The 18,612-nt window shown below is 42.4% G+C and overlaps 1 protein-coding gene across 4 annotated transcripts in view; it reads left to right on the top strand.

Moving 5' to 3' along the window:
* wnk4a (WNK lysine deficient protein kinase 4a) overlaps window positions 1–18,612 on the top strand; it is a 51,616-nt gene that overhangs the window by 2,967 nt on the left and 30,037 nt on the right. For all 4 annotated transcript variants that reach the window (XM_085761420.1, XM_085761424.1, XM_085761421.1 and 1 more), the window contains exon 3: window positions 18,385–18,557. In XM_085761420.1, coding sequence (XP_085617546.1) covers window positions 18,385–18,557 — 173 coding nt within the window. The remainder of the gene's footprint in view (window positions 1–18,384; window positions 18,558–18,612) is intronic.

The following is an 18,612-nucleotide window of genomic DNA, read 5'->3' as shown; positions in this document are numbered from 1 at the left end:
TGGCTTAAAAGTCAAGTTAAAAGTCAAATCCCCAGAACAGAAACAGCTTACATGATCATATTGTACTAAAAATGAGTTAAATTAGTAGTTCATTTAATTAAAGGGAGCAGTCGTCAAGAAATCATGATAGCAGAGATTAAAAAACTCATTCAGAAAGGTGGTTAAAATGAAAAATGATTGCTGTCCAGGTTTAAAAATAACAAAAGACTTGGAGCGGCGGTTTGTTCTGCTGAGGTGCATCATAATGGCGACCACCTGAGGACGTTATAAAGAGACTGGGATGCACAGAGGAAGTAGCCTTTGTGTGTGAGCTCTGCAGGGAGTCGCAGCACAGACAGTCAGTCAGTCAGTCAGTCAGTCAGTCAGTCAGTCAGTCAGTCAGTCAGTCAGGGATTATCTCGGGTGAAGTGAATCTGCCTCCGAGGCTCAGGCTCCGGCACCAGCAGGTGCAGCACTGCTGCCTCACAAGCCCACCTGTCACTTCACACAACAGGTGTCCGTCTCTCTTATAGGATGGATCGCTCGGAGCTTTGGAGACGTAACACACACATATGTCCCTTCACCTTACACTGTCACACACACTTCACACACACTTTCAAGCAGCCTGGGTGTTTTTTAAGCATCCACCTTCTGAAACTATTTATTAGAAGAAAATTAGGTTATACATGTTGCTCTTAAGTTTGTACACATCATTAAGTCTTATCATTCAAGCAGAAATTGAAAGAAGAATAGATATATAGATTAAAAAATTCATTAATTAATTAAAAGAAAGAAAGAAAGAAAGAGAGAAAAATTCACATCCCTCACTCCCATAACAGTACTCCTATACAGGTAGGCAACTTAAGGATACAAGAAATAAGAAATGATAACGATAACTGGACGAATAAAAACAGAATAAATAGATATAAGTAGACAATAACAGCTAAAATGAACTGCCCCACATGCCCCTTCCTTTCCCCATAACTTTGTCTTATGACAAGAGCTGCATCCAGCTGATTTTAACTTTATTGGAGTGAAAAAGTTACAACACAGCGAGCTGCAGCTCTGTGGCCGGCGGCGGGGGCCACGTTGGAAACAAGCATTTGCTATTTCATCTCTTTACTGGAGACATGAGCCGGGATTAAGCTCCTTAATCGCTCCTAATAAGCTTAAAGGTGGCCATTGTTGATATGGTCACTGTTGTGATAAGTTAACCTCACGGAGAGACCAGACTCAGCTGCACTGCAGAGGTATTTCTCCACCCGTCCTCCTCCTCCTTCTCCTCCACATGCGCCCCCTGATTCCTTAAACGAACACAAAAGCTGGCTGTTGGTGGCTAAACACAATCACTCCCGTAATGTTGACGGAGCAGCAGTCGGAGGTGCGTCATTACAAGTCAGGTAGAAATGCCTTAAGCTCTTTTAACTATGTATCACTAAGCCTGAGCTGTAATCTGACTGCAGGTCGTCCAGTCAGTCGAGAGCGGCTGATGATTGAAATACGTGGCGGAAGTGCAAACATCTGTCCTTGATTCCCATTTATCGGATGAATTAGTCATAATTACCTACAACAATACAGATCATCGTCTGTTTGAATGAATGAATGAAGTCACAGTTCAGTTTGTCAGCGCCAGGCTGCAGGTCTGTCCAGGTCTGGGTGGTGGCGTCCACGGGAACTTTTTGTTCCAGTGCACAAAAAGTAAACAAGACATTTAGATCCTTCCATGACATGTAACACCAGAGCTCGTCCAGGACTCACCACTGTCCCAGCTCATAAAAACCAAGAACAGAAGACATTCAGGCTTGGACCAAAGACTTCTCTCTATGCTAAACACTTTATAATAAGATTTATTTACAGTATATACAAATGGATATCTGTAGACTTGTTAGACCGACACTAAAACATGATAATATTGCATGAGTCCTATTGTTTTAGTTCAGCCGATTAAATAAAGAAATATTAAATCTGGACAGTTTTGTCTTTACACTAATTTCCTTAGATCTAATTTGCAGCTTTATATGTAATCAGACCTTTTATACTCCATCTAAAACTCAGACTGTCAGAACTTATTTTTTCAGGACTATCTTCATGTCTAATTCATGCAAACTGTGTTATAAAATATCAGACTTTCTGCTTTTGAAAAACAAACTCCTGATGCCAAAATCAAATCAAGTTTGAAGCGGTTGTCTCTTTTGATTTCGTCCGCCCTGTGTTTGGGATATTTAATACTCCCCTGTTCCTTTTCTTGTTTTCTCAGGTTGTCGTTGTCATTCGTTGAGAAACCTAAATCAGTCAGAGAATAATAATGAGGATGTTGTTGTGTTTGTAACCCTTACATTTTTTCAAGGAAAATGCAGAGACTGCTTGCCGAAAAACTGCCCCTGACGGGAACGCATCAGCGGTTTTGCATGAATTTCCCTCTAAAACAACTCTGTCTCGTAACGTGCCGTTATTATCTCATAGCGTGGTGAATGTGCAGGTCACAACTTGTCCACCAGAGCGTTTTGGAGTTGTTGGATTGTGTATTTGATGAGTTTGATGAGGGAAACCAAGAAATTCCATGAGCCTCCGTAGCGTAGCTCTGAGCAGCTCGCGACTCTGCTCCACCGTTCTAAAAATATCTTGCACCGACAATTAAAGGTAACGAACCTACTGCTAAAACGATAGGGATTATGGGCCGATTTGCCAAAATGTTGAACTATCCCTTTAAAAACATGAGACTGTAAGTTGAGAGCTGCCTGGCGCTGTTGCTAAAAGAAGCTACACCTATAGCAACCCTTCCCCCCACAGTCCCACAGGTGACCCAGGTGCAATTGAGTCGACACAGACGGAGCTTTAAAGGAAATGCAGTGGGAATAAAAAATAGATGAGCCACTGCCCTGGAGAGTTTACAACCTGTCGTACGTCACTGAGCCTGTCACTGCATGGACCTGGCTCCTTTTTTTAAAGGGCAGTGGTTGCACAATACCAGATCCCTCCCCTCCCCTCCCTCCTTCCCTCCCCTCCCTCCCACTCTGACACTTTTATACCAGCATGTTTCCTTTTTTTTTTCTTCCTTCCTTAGCCAGCTCTGTAATCACGCTCTATATAAACTCCATGCTCTACTTCATCGCAGCGTCCTGTAGGTTCAGGGTTGTCAGTGTTTATGAGGGACGGGCTGCTGCACCACCACGGCCAATAAAAGAGTTTATTTTTTAATGCATAAAAAACAGACTGAGAGACATTTCTGTATTGATTATGACATACTGAGACGTTCTTGTGTGGTCATAGTTTTTGCAGATGTTCAAAAACTTTTCCTTTTTTTTCCTGAATATTTTTATTGTTTCCCGAAACCCATAAAATCAGTGCACTGAAGTGTGTGTGTGTGTGTGTGCTGTTATAACTCAGTTTGCCCACTGGTGCCTGTAAGTAGATATGAAGTTTGACACAGCTGCAGAATAACAAACATACAGTATCGGTTTCAACTGTATTATACGGTCCAATAGAAGCAAGTAAACCTTTCTCTGATGGTTGAAAAATGTCTTAATTTCTGGTCCAAATTCTCTCACGTGTCTTAATTTTTTACCACATTTACTTTCAGATGGTGTTTTATTTTGCCGTCTTCTGTATGGGCTGCTCGTGTTTAGACAACAATTAAAGGAATAGTTTGACTTTATCGCTCTGTTTCAGACAGAGTTCAACCTCGACTGTTGTGTTTGTACGCTCAACATAAAGCTACAGCCAGAAAGTAATTAATCTTGTTTTCGCATAAAGACTCAAAAGGGTTTGGCTTCTTTTGTAGTGTTTGTTTTTTTGGTTGCTGATACTGAATCTGTGTCGGTGCATGTGATATCCAACCCTGCTCATCACTTGGTTTCAGTTTTCGCCCTATTTGTGTCGATGCAGAAGCGATTAATTGACACCGTTAATAATCGGTTTGTTGCTTTTAACTTTTTTGTTGTTGAAGTTTTGATGTAGAGGACATTTTCAAGACTTTTAATCTTGATTTTCTTTTGAAATTGAAATAAAGGACCATAAATCCAGCGCTGAAGCAATTAGGTCACGTAACTGACGACTAATGGATGTGAACTTTAAGTCAAGAGACGATTTAGGTGTCGCCTTGAGCTCTTCGGTGCTCAAATTTTCATAACCTTCTGCCGTTTAAAAGGCTAAACACTGGATTGATTGATGCAGGTCTGTTTATTTAAAAGTCAGCAGCCTCAAGGAGTTACCTCAGGACAAAAGGAAGGAAGGAGGAGGAGGAGGAGGAGGAAGGTTTACATCAGGCCTGCTGGAGTTAGAGCTGGAGCCAGTGTGAAACTGGGCATCGCAGGGCAGAAAGAGCTGGAAGCTGCAACCGTTTTATGTTTCAGGTCAAACTTTTAAAGCTCATACAATAACACCAGATCAAATTAAACCTGTAAAACCTTATTATTAACGTCTTTACTTGACTACTGGATCTGCACCGTTTGCATTTCAGAGTAACGGGGTCAAACAACAAAGCATAACTCGAGTTTGGTTGGCACCAGTCCTACAGTACAGCCCCCCCCCATCGCTGTTTAGCCGTCCTGGGCCTGGTACAAGCCCGGCTGTGTAACTGAGTAATCTGAATGTGGCTAGTGTAGTTCTGTGGGCTTCCTATCAGCTCCACTGTGGCCAACATCAACACAGGAGGAGGAGGAGGAGGAAGACGAGGGCCCACGACGAGATTCAGCCTCTTATCAGAGCGAGCCAATGTTCTCTGAGGAAAGTGAAGGAGGCCCCATAGCGATAGCCTACATTAACACACGGCAGCCAGCCAGCGCGTCACCTTGACGTTAGGCCTGTTTGTTTGTTTTTTTGTGTTTTCCTTTCTTTCTTTCATTCTTTCTTTCTTTTTTTTAAGTTAGCTCTGCACTGTGTCACCTATAAAACTTAAACGTCCTGTACTTACATTTGATGATTGCCCTGTAAGATACAGCTTGTCTGTGTCATACAGTGTGTGCATGACAAGATAACACTGTTACACTGGTTGTTGTTGTTGTTGATAATATGTGTAGGCTATAGTGTGGTTTTTTTGGGGGCGAGGGGAGGGAAAGGGAGGGGGGTGGATACTGTATAGGTGCAAGTGTTCAGAGGCCCTGAGGCTGTTTGTATGTTGTTTCTATTGGAAACTGAAGATGTGGAGGATTGAGATGGTGAACAATTTTTCTGTTTGTTTTTGCACACCGCCTCTCACCTAATCCATGCCAGGGGGTGGTGGGTGTTGGGTGTTGGGTGTTGGGGAGGGGGTAAGGCTGCACACCTGCCTCAGCATGGATTTTCACTGGGATACAGAGTCCAGAAATAGATGGACAGATGTGTGAAGCTCTTTAAACCCTCAGAAAGCGACTCTCTCTGAAGTTTCTAGATGCAAAAGAAGTGATAAACTCAGGATGAAGCAACAGGAACCTCATCATACTAACACACATCTTTTATTTCTATTGATAGTACTGAGATGCAGGCTACATAAACAACTTTATAATTTAGTTTAAGAGTTGGAGCATGAATGCAATAATGTGTTTACAAAGCTTCTGGAGGTTTTCATTAACAGGAAGCTAAACAGAGATAAGTTGTATAAGCCAGGCTGCTGCTGCTGCTGCTGCTGGGAGACAAACTTACACATTAATCTGACTCTGTTTGATTTTCTATTATGTTCAAGCCTTAAACAAACATCGGTGAGGCGAGGCGATAACATTGAATGTGTAGAAAATGTCACAGATTGAAAATGCATTGATCAGCTCACAACAGACTGGCAATGCTGTGTGGAAAAAAAAATAAAAAAAAGGAGGAACTGGTTTTCCACCTCCCAGATGTCATGTCATAACGGAGCTGAGGTGCTTTTGTGTGCCAGTCTCTGCTGAGTCACTGCTTTTATTCTTTTATTGGGTTCCCTCATGTGGATCGGTTCTTCATGTGTGCATGTTTTTTCTTTTTTCAGTAAGTAGTCCAGGTTTTTTGTCTTTACAGTTTTCCAGCTTCCAGTAATAGTTTGGTTCGTGTTTCCTTCTCTTTTTTTTTCTCGGTGTCCCATATTTTATACAATCACTACAATCTGCGTCATGTCCTCTCAGATGGAAAACTGGCTCCTGATCCTCTGAGATCCTTTCAAAGTGACATCGGTATGATCCGTCCCCCTGGAAATGTTTTTTCTATGTGTTATGTTTATGGTAACCTAGTTGGCTCTGTGTGTTAAAGGGAACACAAACATATTCCTTCTTTTTCTACCATTTGAATATGTTTATATCCTGGATGTTTATACTTCTCCTGCATGGGCCAGGTTAGCTCTCAACCAATCAATCAATGCATAATCCAAAGATGATTCCTCAAACACCTGAAGCCTCCATGCAAAGTTCATTCAGAAATCTTGCAGAATTATTACAAGTCACATTGTTTGACATATTTTTCTGGTCTGGATCTTAACTTATCGTATTTCTTTGCCATTTAAAATCTAGCATTACAATGCAAACTGTGTTCATTTTGAAGTTAAATGATATATTTACCAGTATTTCTATTTCTAATATGCTTACAAATTTTAGATTCTTCATTTGACTATCTGATTGTACACTAAATATTAAAACCAGCACATTTACAACTTTTCTAAAGTGCACTTCCAGCCTTTATAATATATACATACAGTATCATGTCAGCCGAATTCTGGTCATTCTTTGCCAAATCTTACAATTTGTCATCATAGATTCATGTGTAATCTGGGAACACTAAGTTCATGTCAACTCTAGCTATCAATTATTTTCATTATCAGTTTAATTTAATCACATATTATATTGATTAATTGAATTATATGTCTTTATGTTATAAGACATTTTCTAAAAAAGGTGCATCATAGTTTCACAAAGTCCAGGAAAATCAGGTATTTGAGAGGTTTTAAGAAAATGTCAGGTGTATTTTTGACATTTTGTTTGATAAATAACCATTTAAAGATGTTATTTATTTGACTAATCTCATTAGCGCCCTAATTGTTGCATCATTACCACCAACAAAGATTTCTCTGTGGCTCTCTCACAACTTGTCAATGTTTATCAGTGTGTTAGCGGCCATTAGGAGAAATATCAGTCACCGCACTTTGGGAAAAAAGGAAAAAACTAGTCTCTCCTCTGTGTTATTTTGGTATTGATAGTGTGTGTGACTGTGCAGCCGTTCCTTTAGGGGAAAAACATGTGGTCACCCTGCAGCCCCTCGGCCCTGCAGAGGCCCGAGTCCTGCTTCCTAAACAAACCCAAGACCTCAAGTTTTAATAGCTGTTGCGGCTCTGAGGCCATAGTTGGTAAGGGACAGGGCTGCTCGGCGGGGTAACCTCTGGTCATGTCTGAACTGACCGTGTGTGTCGGAGCGAGCAGCAGTACGGACCGACTGAGGCGTCAGGAGTGTTAAAAAAAAATGCCATGTGAGTCCTGGGATGAATCGACCATTGGTGCCACTTGCACGCTAATGACTCCTCGACTCCTGTTTTGGAGTGCGGCACCTTTGCGATACAGCCTACGTAGGCCGACCCCATCAACAAACAAACACTATAATGTGTTTTCTCAGTCAACAGAAAACATTAATTTCTGTTCTGTGCGCCCCCAGGACGTGAACTTGTCTTTTAGTTCATGTTTATCTTGAAACTCTGCAGGTTTCTAAAGCTGGAGCTCACGTTGACGGGCGAGGCTTCATTAATCCTTCATGTTGACGCCTTCCTGTGACAAGGGCACCACTTCGTAAACTATATCCGGTCCTGGTCGCCACTGGCACTTGATACTGTAGCACATCCTTGTTTGTCGGTGTAACACTATGCCCCCACCACCACCCTCCACCTACTGCCTGGATCCACAGCACAAAGAGACTAGTAACCCAAACAGTAGTTTCAACATGGAGCACGTGCGTCACGTTTCATTTTCATTTAATTCTCCATCAAATAAAACAACGTCACTGTTTTGGATCTCCTGGATTTTGGATCTCAAGTGATATTTGAGGCTTTTAAGCAGCTTTAACTTCACAAAAAAACTTATATTAAAACAGACGAAGCTGCACCAAGATGAAAGAAACGTCTTCCCCCTCCGATCGCTGGGCTGTTATCGAAGCCCGGGGGTCATAACAACTTCAAAAGGCTTCGCTCTATAACGCCCTCGTGGTCAGATCTCAGTCGAGTAGTAGTAGATCCTGGCAAAGCTTAGCAGTGCAGTATTTGCCCTGCTCGAAGGACCAGATGTGTGCAGCCTCTTACATCAGGATGTTTTCATCCTCTGAACAACATACCGCATTGACACTTAAATACTTCCTGTGATTGTCGAGAGCTGTGACTCCAAACCTGGAGCTCACAACATACAAAACATTTCAGTTCGGGGCACACATAAGATTACAATAACATTTTAGAAGGGACCGTTAATAAAGTGTGCTTTATTAAAAGTGAATAATAATTTACAAGCAGTTGCTGGTTGGGGTGGGGGGAAAAAAATCCTTTTGATTGATATTGACATAAAATCTGCTCCAACTTGTCTTTCATTAAGAAACTATATTCAAATTAGTCACTACAAAGATTTACAACCTTCAACTTGATTATTGCAACATTTGTAATTGCTGATTTCTTTCCTTTATAAATAAGTGAGAGAGCTAAGAACATATAAATACCAATGAGAGTTTTGTTCACAACCTGGCAACCCCAGTTAGTGACTGATTTATTATCCCATCGTTGAGCCATTACTAACACACTTTATTATGAAACGATGTGTTTGCTTTTACACATCATTAGTTTAAGTTTTCAGAGTTTCTCCTTTGTGCTCTTCTTTAAAAAATAGTAGGAAGTTGTTGTTCATCTCCAGGTCTGTGAAGGATTCTTTAAACTACTTATTTGATGTGTTTTTTTAATATTTGAGGTCCATAGCTGCTCAGGATATAGTTTAAAGTTTAAACAGGTCGAGCCTAGAGGCCATCTAACACCTCCACTCTCCATGTTTGACAAAAACCTACCGTTGTGTGTGTCACCAGAGTCGGCTTTGACAAACCATAAAAACAAGCATGTGCAAATACTGCTCGGCCCGTCCTCTCTCAAACAGCTACTGTAACGAAACTGGCGACAGAAGCTCAGAGGAATCCGCCCACAGGTCATATCTTTAAAAACCTGTCAGATATGTATTGCTGTGAACTTGTAGAAGCCTGTTGTTAATTGCTGTGGCTTTTTCTTTCTTTTAATAATTGGGGCTGAGGTAAATCTTGGACTCCGATTAGAAAAGTGGCTCCAACTGCTGATGTAAATGATTAGAGGAGATTTGAGTGCTGCTGTTCAAATTAGGTAATTATTGGTCAGCAGCTGGAACATTACAGCGTTTTCTAGTTTGTTTTCAGATAATAAAAAAAAAAGAGAGAAAAAAAAATGAATTACGTCCTTTTAAGCCCCAGAAAGCTTCGAACCGAGGAGGTCAATGACATAATTCAGTGTTAAACAGTAGCACATAAACCTGTCTTGTTTTATTATTCCATAAAATTTGGACCAACAAAAAGTACAAAAACCCAGCAAAAAAATAATGACGTGAATTCTTACACCGTAAAATATTTACAGTCAAATTCACCCTCAGCTGTAAAGGATAAGAAACACTCCCTGTTGTAAAAAAGTGTCCCCACAAACATTATTGTTTCTGGCTGCTGCAGTGGCCTGGCCAGTTCAGTCTGTTTAATCAGGTTTAAGAGAGCATGTAAAGTTAAACTATATTTGTGTTCTGCGTTAGTCACCTCCCAGACAGATGTCTTATGAACCATCCTGCCAGATTTGAATGCTAGAAAAATGTTCTGTGTGCTGCTGCAGACACTGAAGCCCCGCCCACTTTTGGGGCTTTGTCAAATTTTATCTGTCAATCAAATACCAACCGACGACGTCGATAATGGATGCTGCTATAACTTTAATATCGGACCCCTGCAGCCTTAAGCCTGGTTTATTCTTTTACGTCAAGTCGCCTGATGTGCACCTCCAAAAAATTCAAGTTTAAGTCGAGGCGACAATGACCGCTCAGAACGTCATTTCCAGCATAACTGGTTTCTCCTTCATGCTATTATACCGTCATTGTCAAAGTATTAATAGCATTTGTTATTCCACATTAATCATCTCCAACTCCAAAAAAAACAACTCTTTCCACTTTTGTTTACTCTGCCTGGAAGAACAAAGCAGGAGGATAAACAAAGTTTCACAAATGAAATGAAGAGTGGTGACTTGCCCAGTGACGCATAACTTCGAAAGGTGCACGATGGCGTAGTTACGGTGTTGCACTGACGCAGAAGCATAAACCAGGCTTTACGCGTTTGAGCCATCAAAATCTGTCAAGTCTGAGTCCAGCTCTGATTCTGAATATTTGCTACTAGCACCAAGATAGTGACTGGATGCCGTCAAGCCGGGGGGAAATTCGGATACACACTAAGCAGTGAAGAAAAGGAAATTTAGTCAGAGTGAGGCTAGCGGGACTGGCGGAGCTAGCTAGCTGGGAAATCATCTATGTCACTCGGCTTCCTCTTAGTCCCACCCCCAAAAACCGTTTTACCCTCAAACGCCACGGTTCAGTACTTTATAGTTATCAATCTTTTCACATGTTTTCAGAGAGACCACAGGCTTCACTTCGGCCTTTTTATAGCAATAGAAGACCTAATCAGTTTTACATACCGTCCCCTCAGTGTGCAGGAAGAGGAGCTGCTAAATGTTGTTTATGTTGTTTATTTATGGAAGTGCAAGAACCTTATGCGACACATTACGTGTTTATTGAATTCTACCACAGCTGCTCCATTGAGTCGGCCTTTCACAGCAGGTTGCTACCAAACAGTGGTAAACACGACTTGGTGGTGAAAAATCCCCCCAAAAAACAAGTTTTTCAGCCGAACACAAACTTGTTCTTTGTTAGATTCTTTTTTTTATCCTCCAAAATGCTGCTGCAAATGAAATATCGTTCATCACCCTGTTTAAACTCATAGAAACCATCTCATCTCGCTTGCATGTGATTGCATAAGCAGGTTAGCTCATATGAGAGCGGTAACTAAGCTCTCTCTATCTCTTTTTTTCACTCTTCACCTCTTTGCTGTTTTTCCTTCGGGGAGCTGTTTCTGCTTCATGTTGTATATTTCAGGACTAAACTCTCACAGGCCGGGCCGTGTCCTCCAGGCGTCTTGTGATCTCTCCGTGGTTCGCTGGCTCTGCTGAAGAGGACAAAGTGTTTGTTCCATTCACACTCCTCTCTTTAAATGCCATTACACCGAGAGGAGCTGCTGCTGCTGCTAATACACTCTCTCTCCTCTCGTGGGGGTCATTTGACCTGAATGAAACAGGAATGTCCTCTTGACTCTGTGTCACTTTGACCTGATCCTGGCCCAGTCAGGGGTCAGAGCTGTTGCTCTCCAGACTTGTTGCGTACACACCAACCAAACACCAAAGGGAAACACTGGGGCAGTGCAATGTCAGGTGTGAGTCAAGGTGAGGAGAAGCTACCAGCAGCTGTAATTGCACACGACACAATGCTCAGCTTGAAAGGCGTGAGGATTATTTCTTCTCGAAGACTGTGCTATAAGCGCAGAGCCGTTTATAGCAGATGTGGTTTCAGTGGGGAAACTAAAAGCAAACAGCAGAGAGGTTAAGTGATGTCAGGAATAACAAAAGTAAACAGACTAAAGATACAAGATCTCCCAGCCTTCCCTCAAACAAATCAAGTCTTGGTCTGTCAAACAAGGTGGTGCAATAAGACAACTCACTCTGTGCAGCCGGGAGGACAAGCCTTGCACTTGTTGTGCGGGAGTAGACCATATATCTCTATCAGTCTAAATATCAAGCCAGTGAGTCACAAGAAATAGAAGGGCAAATATGCAAAGGTAGGTTTGTGCCAACTTTAGATACATTAGAAGCTAAAAATGTGCTGCACGTGGATTTATCCAAAGAGATCTGTTGTTTCCATGATGCGTTTATGGCTCAGTTTGTGAAACCTCTAAAATGACCAGCAAGATATAGCATTTAGCTACAAGTTTAATTCCTCCCGGCCCGTAAGTGTGGCACTCACACTCGCCCGCTCTCGCGCCAACCTTAAATTGTACTGGTTGCCAGGTACGCTATAGGGAGCGGCTAGTAGCTAAAGATAAGCTAACGCTAACCGCATAACGAGCAGCAGTTCCGTTGTTGCCGGCGAACTGGAAACACATCTCGTTTTGATGAAAAAGTTGTAGCTATAATCTTCAAAGATATCTGTCTCAAAGTTTAGTTTAGTTTCTTTAGTTTAATACAATACCATTGTTCAATTGTATACTTAGGCTACTTACTTAATCCTCTTCGTCCCAGGTGGGACTACGACGTCTGCCTCCATCGGGACCTGTAGTGCGCTGCATTTTGCGATCAATTGTATATAGAGCAACGAAAAGATTAGCTTCAGCAGCTAATTTCCATCTGTAGTCTCAACATAACATTCACAAATAGATCATAATAAAGTACAGGAGGAGCTTGGAACATAGGACGACATAGGCCTAGGTGAACACATGGACAGCATAGAGGCAGTAGCCTACACACACACACACGAGTTGCACAGGTGGTCACATGGACAACATGGAGACAGATAATACAGACATACATTTCTTCATTTAAAATGGAGGAACACACAAAACACTAGAAGGTGGGCCAGTAGCAGCTTTTGGCATAAAGTGTGAGGCAAGAATGTACATGATTAAGTGCTAGTTTTCTTGGATAAAGTGCTGGTTTTTCTTATTTGAGGTAGATAAAGTGCAGAATGCTCATAGCAGCAAGATGAGTTGTGAAATCTGATCATCTAAAAACAAATATCTCACCCCAGTGCGGACAAAGACGCACTTTGACCGCCCACTTTTTTGGACCGCACGAGCGATCCGACATCTAGGTCTCTTTAACTTGTACTGTGGTAATTAGCCGGGCGCCACACGTTATAGGTCAGGTACTCAGCAGCAGTCAGAGGCTGGTTTTGAGTCCTCAATCCTTATGAGATTACTGGCTAACCTCCCTCTGCCCGCTCCATTTACAGAACATGTCAGGTTTTCCTTGGAAGCAGCACACTGGCACCTCAGTTCTCACCTGCAAACATCTAAATGCAACACTGTACCAGCAGTGTGGCCGCTGCCGCTGCCTACGTGCATGTTTATACCAAGTGTGTATGTGTCAGTCAAGGGGGGAGTATGTCAGTCTTAAGAGGTGTGAGGTCAGACTTTTTTTTTTTTTACTCCGTGTTGCCTTTGACCTCAATCCCAGATCTTGGCCGAGTCAGTCGTCACCGCCGCTGCTGCTGCTGCTGATGGACGGCGGTTTGCTAATGCTGCAGGTCCTTCCTCTCTCTGCACGCACACACACACACACAGTGAACTCTGCTCTTTGTCTGCAGGGCTCGTCACTGTCTGTCCTGTCTGGAGTTTATGGTCTGTTAACAGCACTCTCAATAATAAGTTAATGGCAGGAAGAAGAGCGACTCTCCTACCTGCTCCCTAAAACCATAAAAGGGTTCAAACGGAGGACGAGAGGGATGTCAGCTGAGTCTGATAATCTCTGCAATTACATCAAAAAAATGTTGACTTCTCCAGCTTCTGGTTAGAGCTGCTTTTGTGGCGCTGCAGCAACGTGAGGTCATCCATCATTTCATCCATTAATTGAATAATTGCTTTGCCTCAAAAATGAATCAATCACAGACGAAAAGATGACAAACAAGAGACGGGGTCGGCTTTGGTTTTCAATGGGCTTTGTTGACTATAAGTGAAATATAGAATAATATCAGTCCATGTGTTTATTAATTCTGCTTATTGTAACAATTCCTGATCAATTTGATGTGTAGGAAAACCAGATGTAATAGGATTTTTAACCTAAATGCACCTTTATGTTAATCTACAGTGTGGAAACATGCTAAATGCTACATGCACAGTGTTGGGCACGTTACTAGTTACTTTCCACAAAAAGTAACTGACTTAGTAACTGAATTACTGCATTATAAAAGTAACTAATCACCATGATATATACCATATATAACGTTCACCTTAACGGGTGTATTATATTGTGACTGGACTTCTTGAGTCAAGTAACGACCCATTTTATTTTCAGTAACGGCGTTATAACGGGGGAAACTGTAACTTTTTTGATTTATTTTTACTGAAAGAAGTATAATTTTAAAGTAGCATTATTTTATTCCCATCACTGTGCGTGCATTTGACTCAGATGTGCAGCTCCAGCAGCAGCAGATGCGTCCGTCCGTGTGGTGCTGACTGAGACGCTTCAGCAGATTTCCACCCTCACTTGAAATGACGGCGTTACGAACTCCGTACTGTCGTCATCCTGCCTTGTGAAACAAAGCCGCGCTTTGGACCTCGTTCCCTCTTTCTCCTTGATGCTTGTTTCCTAGCAGAGTAGCTGCGAGAGTTTGACGTCAGAAGAACATGCTGCATCAATAAAGGGAATTGATGAGCTCGGAGGCATGAGAGAAAGAGTCTGATGGGTTTTGGACGATTTGTAAAACCTGTTCTCGGCTCCCAACGTTGAGTAATAATCTGTTTGTTCGCTAATCCATAAATTAGCAGCTCTATACTTAACACTGTGCTCTATTCAGACCACAGACATTAAAAGATGAACAACAACAGCAGTGAACAGGCTGCATCTAACCCTTAACACACATCCCTACAGGCTTCAACAAGTATGACTGAATCCATTTTTTCACTTGCCCTACTTTTCTCTCTGAAGTTTAGTCAAACTCGCTGCTGCTGCTGCTGCTGCTGCTGCTGCTGCGCTGCCCGGTGTCCACACGCTGACTGGATGTTCCCAAATCCCGGCCACACTCCTGGTATCTATTTGAGTGTAACATCAGCCCATTGCAAACTGTTCATTCCCGTATTAAGCCACGGCGAAGCGCCACCTGGTTTGGGGTAAATGTTGGCTGACATGTCGTGTCCATGTCCCGGTTGTCATAATAGGGGCGCTGACAGGGACTTCTTAATACCAGTGGCCCCTCTACCATCAACACTGCTTATGTAACTCCACTTACATGGCACCAAGCCCAAGTATTTCCAACCCTGGTTATAGCAGACCCCCCAACACACACATACACATACACACACACACACACACCTCCCAGTGGCTAAGAATAAATGATCCAGCTGGAAGAAAAGACATTATAAAAGCCAACGCTGATTCACACACATCTGAATCTGAATCTGCTCTGTATTTTTATGGATATACCCACTTGTCTTTTCAAAACACAGATGGTTTGTTTTTTGTGGCTCTCCCCCCTGCATCGTTTTCTCCAGTGTTATGCAATATTTTCTGGCCTCGTTTGTCAAAGAAAGCAGGCAGCAAGAGAGACAGAGAGACACACAGAGAGAGAGAGGGAGAGAGCAGGGCAGATAGATCCAGCATGGAAAAGTTAGATAAAAAGCTTTCTCAGCTGTCAGCGGATGATTCCTCCTGGAGGAAACGCCAGCGACCCCCGACTAAACATAGATATAATTAGAGATAATTGATGAAAAGTATAAGTGTCTGAACTAATGAAAGGGATGATCATGTATGTGTATTACTCTGTTAACTGGTTAAATGGAGGCTGTTGTGGATGATGTGTGGACAAGCCTAAACATCATTTCTGCTGGTCGTCAGTGTTTCTCCTCCTGGGAGGAGGCGTTACCTGAAATTAGCCAGAGCCATCATCAGTATACATACAGTCACAGATCACAGTTCATACTTGTTGCTGCTGCTTTTTTCATTGTTTCCATCGTAACCTGATTTTCCAGTTTCCACTTTTTGACATTTCAAATGAACAATTCCTCTGTTTGCTGCGGTTTTGATGAGTCACATGAAACGCTCTCTCCCTCTCTTTCTCCAGTTTTTGTCCCTGCAGCTCACCTATCATGAACGCCAAGCTGCAGGGTTGTCGCTTCTTCCGAGAACGCCTGCATTTAGCATTTTGACATTTCGCAATCATGGCCCCCCAACCCTCGTCACCCCGCCGTGTGCCAAGCGGTAGTAAATCCTGTGGTTTTGGAAGTGGCAGGTTCCTCCAAGAGGCTCGGCCGCGTGCCCACGGCTAATGTGTGTTAAAACACCGACTCTGTGCTGCAGCAGCAACAACATCAGCATCAGCAGCAGCCGTCAACGTCATCGTCATATCTCTGGAGCGAGGAGAGAAAACAAAGCTTTGCTCCACAGGGGACTGATGTTATCGCACTTAGAAACATAAATAACCAGATGTCCATCAACCCATAAACCCACTGACTCATTCTCTCTCACTCTGACACTCAGGCCATGATTTGTGTCATATTATTGTGTACTGTGTTTCCCTTTTTCCCCCCCTCAGTGTGATATACGGCGGCTGTAAAGCTCATTCGCATTCACGTCGATAATTTGAGCCATAAAGCTCAACTGAGTCCATCCAACGCAGATGGACTTAAAGCTGCAGTTGCATGTGCATTAGTATGATCTAATAACCTCATGTTAAAGTCATCATGGCTGACATGGCTCTTACATACGAGGAATAAGCTGCAGTCTGTGTTCACATCATGAACTGATCACTATCGAACCCACGGGGGCAGAAAGGGGCCTGGTGTTTGAATTTCTGGTGTAATATGAGGGTTTGACAGGTGACTGACGCAGGTAACAGGGGCCTTTTCCTCAGACAGTCGGCCTCCACAGCAGCAGCAGCGGTACCACCTCCTCGCTTACCAGGAAAAAAAAAAAAAAAAAAGCAGAGAGGAAGGAGAAGGGGTAGCGGTCAAGCTGATTGTAAGCATAAACATATGCAGAGCTTTTTTCCCAGAAATCCGCCTCAATGCAGGATTCATGGGCCCCGAAAGTCTCCCAGGAGTTTTCCACCAACCGCCCGCCCACCCACCACAGACCGAGTTACTCCGGCTGCAGCTAAATTGGGCCATTCATCCTAAAGGAAGCACAAAAATGTCTTTGTCCATCCGGCGTGATTGCAGTGTTTGGTTCAGTTTTACGTGGGATCTTTGGAAACCTGCTCTTTTTTTTTTTTTTTTTTAAGAAATCTGTAAAGTCAGAGCTCCCCTTATTGGAAAAATGAATGTGATTATGTAACAGTGGGGGGGGGGACGAACCTGTGGTTTCCAGTCCCAGAGCAAGCTCATTAGCTAAAGTAACAGTGATTTATCAAATCGGCCGCTGTGTTTATTGCTACTTGCTTACGTAACCGCACACATCCACGACACGAGTGGAGCACGTGTGCGTTAAACCTTCATAACTTTTGGATTTAGGATCCCTCGCTCTGGAGCTTTTTGATTCTCACACATGTTTATTGCTTCATTTTTATCTGAACCTGCAGACAGTGGGGAGGTGGAGCGTTTAGTGTCTACACGCGCTCGGTCCTCCTGGTTACGTTTGGATTGCGACAGCGGCGGCGTGTTGGCTCTTGTAAAACGTCACATCCTGGTTTGGCTCGCTGACTCACGGCGTTTTAATAGGAACAGGGAATGTTTGGCAGGAAAACAGATGATTCAGATTTCTGTGGCAGCTTCCACAGTCTCCAGAAACCCTGATATTATACCAAGGAATCATATAAACAGGAAGTTGAATAAACAGGTGTCTCAAGCTTCATGTTAAAAAGAGTAGAAAGGCCTTTTGGTGAAGCAGGTGGCGAGGTACAAACATTTCCCCTGCAATAGTCTTTCTCAGTGTAAAAAGAACCAGGAGGTGCTTGACGTTTAAATACTGTCAGCTAATTATCACTTCCGTTTTTCAAAATAAAACTTTTCGAAATAAAATTTTCACAAATGTATACAAATTAACAAAATACAAATCATGTCGCACAGCGAAGTAAATAAAGTACGTATGAAAAATATGAAAAATAAAGACCATAAAGCCCAGTGACAGTGAGCTTCATGTTGCCATAAAGATTTAAAGCAGGATCTTCAGAGTCCACATTTGTTTGTTTGTACTGTTTATTCTGAATATGCAAATAGTACAAGACTTCACAATTGTTATTAAAAAAATGCTTTGCACAAATTAATATAGAAATTAAATTGAGAAATATACACATACATACGGACACAGATAAATATACATATACACACATATAATACACATACATATAGCCACATACATATACACATAGGCATCTCTGCCTCTCATCACCATGCCATATCAATTAAGGAGTAGGCTAATGAATAATAATCACCATTAATCATCATTAATGATCATTATCCATTGTAACCGCTAAATAACATGTTTTTGTACATTTTCTTAAACTGGTTGATATTTGGACTTTGCCTGAGTTCCTCACTTAGATTGTTACATACAGTAGATCCAGAAACTTTTCAGAGTTGTTGGTATATTTAAGGTTTTGAGTTTAATGTTCCCCTCTTAATTGATAACCTCCCACCCGATTCCGATTCGATAAATGTTGAATATTTTGTATTCATGTTAACGTGTTGTTTGTTTCCCAGACCCGTAAGCTGACCAAGGCGGAGCGCCAGCGGTTCAGCGAGGAGGTGGAGATGCTGAAGGGCCTCCAGCACCCGAACATCGTCCGCTTCCACGACTCCTGGAAGTCGACGGTGAAGGGCCACAAGTGCATCATCCTGGTGACGGAGCTCATGACGTCGGGGACGCTCAAAACGTGAGTCCAGTACCTCCTGCATCAAATCAAAAAAACCACCCACAGTCCTTTAATA

Source organism: Trachurus japonicus, chromosome 19 (assembly GCF_045865225.1).
Source record: "Trachurus japonicus isolate A0001 chromosome 19, Traja_1.0".
Lineage (NCBI taxonomy): Eukaryota > Metazoa > Chordata > Actinopteri > Carangiformes > Carangidae > Trachurus > Trachurus japonicus.
The sequence above is the reverse complement of the archived record's forward strand: the minus strand, read 5'-3'. Positions and strand labels throughout refer to the sequence as shown.